At 38.5% G+C, this 10,210-nt stretch overlaps 1 protein-coding gene across 1 annotated transcript in view; it reads left to right on the plus strand.

Moving 5' to 3' along the window:
• LOC104545478 (cyclin-dependent kinase 14-like) overlaps window positions 1–9,689 on the plus strand; it is a gene marked incomplete at its 3' end in the record, with an annotated part of 38,423 nt that extends 28,734 nt beyond the window's left edge. Inside the window, exons 4-5 of the mRNA XM_010190627.1 lie at window positions 8,620–8,740; window positions 9,543–9,689. Of these exons, the coding sequence (XP_010188929.1) occupies window positions 8,620–8,740; window positions 9,543–9,689 (268 nt within the window). The remainder of the gene's footprint in view (window positions 1–8,619; window positions 8,741–9,542) is intronic.
• Between the last annotated feature and the right edge of the window lie 521 nt (window positions 9,690–10,210).

The raw sequence follows: 10,210 nt of genomic DNA on the forward strand, positions 1-10,210 counted from the left end.
AAAAAAACCCAAGCAAAACAGGTCAGAAGAGGGCTGTTTGATTTGGCACGTGCCCCATTTTAATTGCTGAAGGATTAAGCTCTCAGGGCACACCGCAGAATGCAGACATGACGTGTATTTGGAAAAGCTGGTTATACTTGCACAACAAGTACATTTTGATCAAAAAGTTTGAGAATCCTTAATTCTCAACCAACTCTAATGCTTGGCTTTCTCATTTTGTCAAAAATATTTCTGAGACGTGTCCTTAACGTTAGTTGAAGACGGGAATTTAAGGTCAGATTGAAATGTTTTGAATAACACTTTATACACTGAGTTATTTTGCTTAATATTTATCATCAGCTGCATATGGCAAGTAGTGGGATTTGGGGTTTTTTAATGCATTTCCTGAGATATAGTTCAGCTTTTAAAGTTATTTCCCCTGCTGGTCAGCATGATAGAATAAAAAAATTTTGTGATCTTAGCTTAATGTTTGGAATGACTAAAAGAGCCATACCTGTCTCTAAAGGCAAAATATCAGCCATTCCTTTCCTAAAATTTAATGTAATGTGTGCAGTAACTTGCTTTCAGGGGAATCCTGGCTTTTTGCAACTTGAAGCAGGTTCAGTGGTACCACGCCCTTGCATTCCTACCAAACCCATTACTTTTCTGTCTATTCGAGTATTTGTGGCAGTATCCCAGGAAAGGGAAATGAAGTGGGCTAATTCCTCTTACTGGATGATGGATTTCTCTTTTTGTAGTCAGATAAAAATGGTTCCCTGGAGTGAGGAAGCAGCAGAGTGAACAGGACCTTGTTACTGAGGAAAGTGGAGCAGTCTTCTCTGAGGCTGGGCTTTTTTATTTATTGGAGAAACAGCTAAGTAGCCATTTGTTTCTGGTTGGCAGCTGCATCAATAGGCAAATCTATTTGATTTCACGTGTTGCACATCAGGTGTGCGTAATGAAACTCATCTTGGCATGTTCATTTTCTACTTTCATTCAGCTTAGATTCTCACATGTTAATTTGTTGTATAAAATTCCAAGAGGCGGCTTACTGCATGAAATTCAGATCCCTTTGAAGTAATGTCTGCTTTTTTTCTTAATCTAAAATTTTGAAGAAGTAGGCCTTGTAATTTACTGATAACACTGTAAAAAATGAGGCCAGTTCCATTTACTCTGTGTTTGACCGACACCTTGAACATTTGCCATACAATAGGTGCAAAGCAATAGATGCTTTTGAATTCCTGTATTATTTTGTTGTGCGGTTGAGCTGAAGAAGTGCTGTCTGTCTGTATCAACACATATATTTTCCTGCTGCCGTTGACTTTCTTTCCTCTTGAGCTTGATTATAAATTTACCTGAATGTACAGCAATGGGATCTGGCCTGATCTGTGGCACGTAAATGTTGATGTGAATTATGGAAGTCTGGAGATGAAGCTGGTGACAGCACAGGGGAGCTGCTGCCAGCCAGAGCCCCTTTCAAACCAGAGTGGAGGCCTTGCATCCCTGCAGTGGGAACTCTGCATATTGCACTTAAGGGAAAAACCTGTGCTTTTGGCAGTATGACGAGTTGGCGTGGTTTCTGTCTCTCCTCCCACTGTGTTCAATTGCCCTTCAAGGCAAAGAATTAAAAAAGATTACCTCAGTTAAAGCGATGTGATCTGTGGCTGCTGCTTGAACAGCGTGCATCTGTGTTTTGAGAAGCAAGCCTGTGATATGTCCACTGCTTCTTGCCTGTCCATGTTATTTTTAGTGTACCTTTATTTTTGGCACCTTTACTAAGTTGCATGCCCTTGAAGTATTGTTAAAATGTGTAGAACTTGTAAGCTAGATCAATCAACACATTTTTTGCCTAATTTCTGTACTACAAAGTTATTTCAATGTAATGTGCTTTAATGTAATAATTTATTATTATAAAGTGGTTGTCCTAATAGATTTTGATCCCTATCCCTGTTAACTACTAATACGAGAAACTGGTGGAGTACTGAGCAGAGCACAGAGGAAGCTGATGCTGTCAATGAGAGCTTGAAGGCTGCAGCAGTGTAGGGCAGTCTTTCAGTTGAGGTACATCCAGTTTTGGTTTGAAATCTGCTTTTTTGTGTTCAAGGTAATTCCACAGTGAACCCAGAGATGAAAGGTATCTTTTCAGGTAGCCAGGGAATTTTACATTTTTATCGATCAAAGGTAATGCTTTTTACTATTCACCTGAAAATCAATAGGGAGTTCATGGTATAAAGTGTAGATCTTAGAAAGAAATTGTGCGCAGGAGCGTAGGCACCAAACTCCACACTGGGTGCTGTTTTCATGATGTTTTATTCTTGGGGCAGCAGGAAATATTTGAATGATCACTGGGAACTACCTGTATTTATGTTGGCATGATGTATTGCAGTATGCGTTATGAATACATTGCTGACCATCATATTTCATATATATGTTTGTGGATGTCTGCTCACAGGAAAAGGGATAAGTTAAGGGTTTCGGTTTTTATATTTATGTTGCTGAAACCTTCACTGAGGATGACTGAGAGGACTAATTGCTGCTCTGACTTTTGTTTTAAGTTGCAGAATTTCTATTACTTCTCGTGAAACCTCCATGACTCTTTCATGGTCTTGTCTTTTATGTGCAATCTATTGCAAGTGCCATGGGCTTCGGATGACCTGAAGAAGTTGCCATGAGTCTGTCTGTCATACTGGCACTTTTTAGTCATCCTCCTAGCTTTACTCCGTGCCCACGAGGGGTGTTACGTTCACGTGCTCCCTGCTATGTGCAGCAGTCCAGTTCACAGATAATATTTTTTTCATGATATGGCAAATTTATTTAGGCTGAATATTTCAAAATTGTTCTGGTTCATGTTGCCTTAGTGACCTGAACTTTCTGAGCCTTTTCGTTCTTGCAAATTGTGTGAGACCAGTGTTCCTCTACAAGTGAAACTCCTCTCATCTGAGGATACCAGATGGCTGGAAAAGGAATATATATTCATGGATTATGAAAAGGCACTTTATGGTTACCTACTAGAGCATCCCATTTTTTTTAAATTCTATCTCCCTCCCCCTCATTTTCTTCAACTGATGCAGTTAAATGCTTTTTGTAGGCTGCTTTTTACTATACATTTTGATGTCATGACATGGGTTTATCAAGTGTGTACAGAGATGCTTTAAAAAAATTCTCTAGCATTGTAAATCTTTAATAAAAACAATAACTTTAAGTTGAACTAGATGCGAAACTAATGATAACTAGGTGTTGAACTAATATGCCAAATGGTGGAAAAAATTATGAAAGTAATGTAAGTACTAAAATAAGTTACTAAGATTCTAACTAGAAGATGAGTAATTGACTATACTGATCACTTACTGAGTGAATTTCTCGGTGTTTAAAAGAAATATTGCAAGATTTTTTTCCCTCTGCATTTGTATATATAAAGAGAACATTACACTCTATATACTGTGCTTCAACCTGCAAAGCAGTTTACAGAGGTAACAGCATTATTATCTCTTGTGGCAAGGGACAAAACTGAGGAAAGAAAATCTATTATATTTCTTATCCAGGATTGCACAAGAAAATGTGGTAGGAAAATCGAGATCCAATATATTGGATACAAATGCTAGAAGTAATGCTGGATAGTAGTTTATTTGCACTGACAAATGTATGCATGATTGGAATGGTAGAGCAAACGCTAGATGCCATTATGCACCAATGTATTTTCCAATTAGCTGTGAAACGGCATCTCTCAGAAGATCCTCTGTGACTGTCAGTGTGCAGGCTTGTAAGAGGCCACTTTATTTATAAGCCATACCACTATGTTTGTCGTCAACTTCTCTTTATATGAAAATCAGTTCTTTAGATGAACATCGGTGGGGTCCAAAGAGATGTGAGGTTTATTGAGGAGGACTGGTGCTGCGCATTGCTCTCCCTGCTGCCAGTCCCAGGTGATTTGCTTCCGGCAGGCACGGGTCAAGTACAGCCCCTGAGCTTAGAGGAGCAGCTGATGAGTTTGAACTGAATGATGAAGGCTGGGAGGGAGGGATGAGGGACCTGGAGGTAAATGCTCTGATGCTGCTTACTTGTTCCTGTTCAAGTGAGGCTGCCACAGTGTTTGTATGAGGCTGTCTTGAGTCCTGTGAAGAGCAGGATCCTTGAGTTCCAGTGACAACACTAATTAATAATTGAAATCCTTCATCTCTCTTGGAACTCTTTGATCTTCTATTTTTCAGCCTTAATAAATGTCAGCATCGTGAAGTATCTTTAATCCACTGGCGGCTTCTAAACTGAGGTAACTTTTGTTTAGGATGGAAGTTAAAAGACAGTGGGAGTCAAAAAGAGAAATTGAGGGGCCATGTTAGTCCATTGAGTATTGGCACCATAGGGCTTTAGCGGGACTGTAAGTGCTTTTTGTAAACTACAAATGTAAGTTCTGTTCAGTAAGAAAAATATTATATAAACCATGTTTACACTGAACTGTCTTCTATGATAATGATTAAAAGAAGTGTTTCCCTCAATGTGGAATTAGTTACTGGTTGGTAGAATCATCAGGGGTGACTAAACCTACAGTGAATTTGCCTCTGTCGGGTTTCCTCAAAACAAAATTCTGGCAGAGCCTGGCTTCGTTAGGCCTCCGTGGTCTGTTTGGGGTTTTAGATGTTTGTTTGTGACATTAATATCACTACAGAGTCAATCTAATTAGCTATTCTGAGGGCTTGATCGTGAAACTTTGAGCTATTCATGTAAATGAATATTTAACAATTGAGAGTTACTTTTCTTCATAAGAATTAGTTTCTTGAAATGTGCATCACAAATTGTCCCAGTACCATCTACTGATTTCTCTTTGTAGAGATGTTCCCAAGCTTAGCACTTTCTTGAGTTATGAGCTCAACCTCAACTCCAGCCAGTGGTAAGATTCCGTATTGAATAAACAGATTGAAATCAGAGTGGCAGATTTTATGTTAACTGTCTCTTTAAAATGTGTTATACTTAGCACATTTATTGCATCTAAATATAGCTGAAGAAATTGAGAAAGTAGTGTTATTGTACTCTTTTGTTCTCTATGTGGCATCATCAGCATTATCCCCAGTGAAGTCAATTAAGTAATCAGTTACTTTATATTCATCATTATTATATATTCTTAATGATGCGTTAAGGCATTAAATAATTTCTAATCTCCTCTACTTTCTCATAAGTGGTCATTTTTAGAAATGTATTTATTTTGGTAGTGCTGATGTGTGCTGTTTTAGAAAAGGCTGAATGGCATTATATTAGCATTTTTTGTAATATCTGGCTCATTTGTATTTATTAGAATATACAGACTCTTACTATATGCCACATAAACCAATTTGGGCTAATTTTTCTTTTGCCTACATTGCATATAAAGTCATAACTTTATTAGGAGATTATATAACATTAAAATGCCGAATTTTCACAAGTTGGAAAACTGTCCATCAGCTGCTGGTGATTTGCCTAGAGTAAAGTAGCTTTGTGTGATAATTAGAGTGGCTTCAGGATTTCTGGCCTTTCTCTGAAGATTTTTGGATGAGAGAGAGAAAGAGCAAGGTAGTTTAGGAAGGAGGATGGCTTCTAAATTAGTAAAATAGGAATTTTATAATCAATATTGTCCTTAATGAAAACTAATGAGGCTGTTGACAGGGTGGACATAAGATGATAAGTGAGATCCTTGACTCAGTGAAGTGTAGTGTTTTGAGAAGCTCTGAAATTGTTTACTTTGGACAGTGAGCAAGAGAGGTGGTTTAATGAGTTAAAAGGCAGCAGCATTGCCTTTTCACTGTCCAAAAGGCTGCCTGCCTGTCAGTTTTTCTGCCTGTATTTGAAAATAATGAAAATACTGAGCATGCTTTGGAAGCTGCGGAAGACAAATGTGAAGTAATATCTGGGAGGAATTATGCTAACCTTATCTGATCACTACTGAAGACTGCAAAGACAAGTTCTGATAGGTTGCAGAGGTAATTTTCTCCAGGTCTCTCTTTTTCAACATTGTTTCTAAGGAAATTGCCACATTATTTTGGCACATCATTAGAAGATTCAAGGCGTAGTTTCATGACATAGCTAGCTTCATCCCATGACTCTCTGCTTCTCAAGAGGTGGTCTCAGTTCTTCTCATATATTTTCTAGTGGTTTTTGCTTTTAAAATACGAAAAATTGCTTTATCACTTTTTAAAATATGATTTAGTTCTTTTGGAAGGAGCAGTCTTCTCTTTTACCTCCCTAAGTAGTCTCGCTGAAGGGTCTATCAGGAATGAGAGCTGATACAAGACAGCAGCAGGAGTGTGTGCAGGGATTTAGCAGGAGCAATGCTACCCTGAGGTACCTCTTAGCTCATCTCTGCAGCATCATCTAACTGCATCCTGAGATTGCATCAGTGGGAGAGTACTTAAAGGATGTGCATATACACACCCATGTCTTTTAATTGATGATACTTCATCATTTCTCACATCTCCAGATTTATACATTCCTCTTTATAGAAAATGAGCTGAAAGAACAATTTTAATGACAGGGTAGGAAATAAGAATAAGGAGGCTGTTTTATTCTGGAACTTACAGATTGATATATTGCAGATAAATAATATTAAAGGGGAGAATGAAATCCCAGAGGAGATTACTTGAGATTAGTTCGATCATTTCGATAGTATTAGGAGTTGCCATGATGTCTGTCAAGATGATGACAGATACCAATGATTAAGTGACAGTGATAACTAAATAGCAGACCACCCACTGTGTTTAATTGTGAATTCTTTGAAATTAGTTCCATACTATTGCTGTTTGTGTTATTTATTATTCTTAATGAGTGAAGGGAATGTAGAATTTGGATTCAAGAGAACACAATCTGCACAATGCTGCGTGCTGTTTCCCTATCTCTCTGGTAAGAGACTCCACATTCCTGTTACCTTAATACCTCCTTGAGCCTTCTTTTTTCCACTGTTTTCTGCATTGCCTTTTCTGAATGCAGCATCTGTCCTGTTCTTGACCTGCAAAATGATCTTGCTTTTCCTGTTTAAATTCCTTCTGAACAATTGTTTCATCTATTGTAGTACAATTGAGTTATCCAGATGTCTGACTTATTTATATGCATGGGATAGGTAGGGTGGTGTATTGACAGAGGAACTGAAAACTACATATGTCCATGAACTGCATGTCTGTCATCAGTCTTTCTACTTCTGCTTTTATTATGGTTTATTCTCCCATCAGTGCATGACACAAGAAGTTACTTAGGGCAACGTTTAACTTTTTCTGATGCCAGAAGTCCTGTTTAAATCTAAACAAAAATATATGTAAGGCAATTATAATGAGAAATTCAGAGAATCCAGTAGGGTTAAGCTGATAATTATCTTTCAACAGTGATTAGCAGCCTGAGATGTGAACTGGTGCCAGTCTGAAGTATTATGAATAGTTGGAAGGTGATGAGTTATTTTTTGATAACCAGGATTTCCTAAGTTGCTCAGAGTAATTTCACAATGTTGTGTACAGGGCTAATGAGATCCTGGCAATTGTAAAAGAAGAATAATCAGAATAACAAGATGGTAGCCATCCTGTCTCTGAAGTTATCTAACTGCAAAAACTAAAAACATGAGGGAGAAGATGAGTTCAGGCTTGGTAGGCATCTGTATCATTGTGCTTGGAAAAATGGATACATCTTGAAGGACCCAGTACAATAGGGAACTGCCTCCATGCCTACAGAAGTGTGGAAGCTCCAGTGCTTGCTTGGGCTTTGTGGCTGTAAAGGCTAATTTTGCTTTTGCAGAAATTGCAATAATAATAATATTTTTTTTTTTTAGCTGTATGATGCCTTTTTGGTAACCTGTCTTCACCATTGCTTATCATACCTGGGCAGTCTGTTAAAATTAGTACGAGTTTGTTCTTGAGGAGTGTAATTGATGTCAGCATTTCTCTTTCATGCAGTTTTTGTGGGATTTAACTTGGATAAACTGAACCAACTGGATTTTTTTGCAAGGCCTTGAATGTGATTCATGTGTGGTGAATTTTTGAATGCTAGAAGTGAAACCAACCAAATGGGTTTTAAACTGGAGTGATCTGTGGTGAAGTTTTGTCTCTTGGTGCACAAAATGTTTTTAATTTTTTAAACGAGAGTCATCATAATCTAAAACTAGCTTGGGCTATGTAGTAAAAAATGTACCTTAGGAACAATCCTGCCCTAATGGGAAATGGCCAAAATGACCTAAAAGATACTTTCCATCTCAAACTTCCATAGCTTATTGATGGCGATAATTATGGGTGTGATGCAGTGGGAAGAAGGCTATCAGTTTAAATCTGGATATATTGCAAGTGGGGTGACAAATGAAAATCATATGCCTTTTTCTCTGGGCAATTAGATCAAATGAAGGACAGATACTTTAAAACCATATTTTGCAATGTGATACTTCTTAACAAAGCTTCAGTTTAGTGCTGTGATAGAAAGGAAACAGACTGACTCACAGAAAACTGAGATCATTTCTTGGATTGCATCTAAGTGTGAAAATATAAGGTTGACATTATGGAAGCTATGAAGTGTTTCTTACAGTGCTTTAAATGAATCACTGGCATTGAGAGGAAGAAATTGAATAAGTACATGATGAGAAACAAGTTCTATTATGAGAAATACTGTTTCTGCTTTAATTTCGGTTTTTATTTCTCCTTTCAGGGTAAATGGAAAGCTGGTGGCATTGAAGGTGATTAGATTACAAGAAGAGGAAGGAACCCCATTTACTGCTATCAGGGAAGGTATGCACTCACATTTAATGATTATACATGGGGGGTTTTTTGTAATTACATTGCACTACTTATTTCTGTGCCATGCTATAGAGAATAGCTTGAGAATTCAAATGATATGGTTATATTCTCAGTAGGAAGAAACTTTAGTGCTTCAAAAACAAAGCCTCTGGTGTGGGAGTTCTTGTTAAAGAATGCAGCTCTGCCTCTGCTTTGGCTCCTGTTAGATTTACTATACGGATGAGTACTCAAGAGCATGTTCAAGGTGGGTGTGAGAAGTCGCTCTGGAAGATAAGGAAACTGTGTAAGTCGCGCTTCTTGCCTGAAGGCAGCACCTAAGGTAAAGGTAGATGTAATTTTTCATATAGTTGCAGCATGAAGTGAAGAAAAGCATTTCTTTATGAAGGCAATCAGAAGATCAGGGAGCAAAACTACAGGCATCTTAGAAGCTGTGTGTGGTTTCGGACCAGCTTTTGTTTGTTTTTCCTTCCCCATGGGCTCTAACTTGCATGTCTTGGGAATGACTCTTATCTAATGTGCTCAGAGATGCCTGTTGCGCTTTCTGTGCTCCTCCTTCATCCTTCCATGTCAGCCTCTCATGGTCCCCAGTGGCAGCTGCTTTATCTGAACCTGCCTGTGTTGCATTTGCAGAAATTGCTGGATGTGCCCTCTCTGTGTGGGCCTCCTCTGTTAGAAGGTTCTAAAAATGAGCCTTGGTAGAGAAATAATAAACGATTTACCATTACACCACTGATTCTGACTCGGCTGAAGTTAGTAGTGAACTAAAGAGACAAGACTGCTGCGGCTTTTGAAGGACCTTTTAGAATTGTCCTGACTATCTCGGCATAATTCCAGAGGCGGGATGAGCCAGGGAAGTACCAGAACATCGGCCTTCACAAGGCCCACAGCGTCACCCTGGGTGACAGATGTGCAACTGCGTGGCCATCGCAGCCACAGTCCCCACAGCTGCAGCTCCCTCAGCCCTCACTCCTGCAGCTGTCTGTACACTGTACACCTGTGTGTACAAGGAGCCTGTTTTGGGGTGGACTGGGCAAAAAAGTCCATGTTTCATGTGATTGACCCTCTGAAGTTAAAAACCCTTAAAGTACTGTGGATTTCCGTCCCAATGCTGTGCATTTTAAAGGAAGCTCTTTCAGAAAGGAGGGGAAAACGTGGGTGGCCAATTTATGAAGGAATTTCAGCAGTTCTTCTGTAGTGCTTTGTTTGAGTAACAATTATTGAATGATCTGACACATTTATTCATAATGATACATATTTTATCTGTGAGCTGTCTGTCCCCACAGCTGTGCCACGATAACGAGATGTGCAGAGGGTTATGAGTGCATCTTTCAATATTTGTAATGTTGAGTTCAAGGCATAATAGCCCGTGTTTCAAATATGTTTATTATTCTCCAGTTTTTTAGTTGATATAGTACTGACTTAATAAAAAAATAGTACATAAAGCTTTCTTGCGCCTTTTTAGTGACACTTAAAAGGTTTTTTAATGTGAGCTTGATCTAGAT

This window comes from Mesitornis unicolor, unplaced genomic scaffold (assembly GCF_000695765.1).
Source record: "Mesitornis unicolor isolate BGI_N332 unplaced genomic scaffold, ASM69576v1 scaffold33968, whole genome shotgun sequence".
Classification (NCBI taxonomy): Eukaryota; Metazoa; Chordata; class Aves; order Mesitornithiformes; family Mesitornithidae; genus Mesitornis; species Mesitornis unicolor.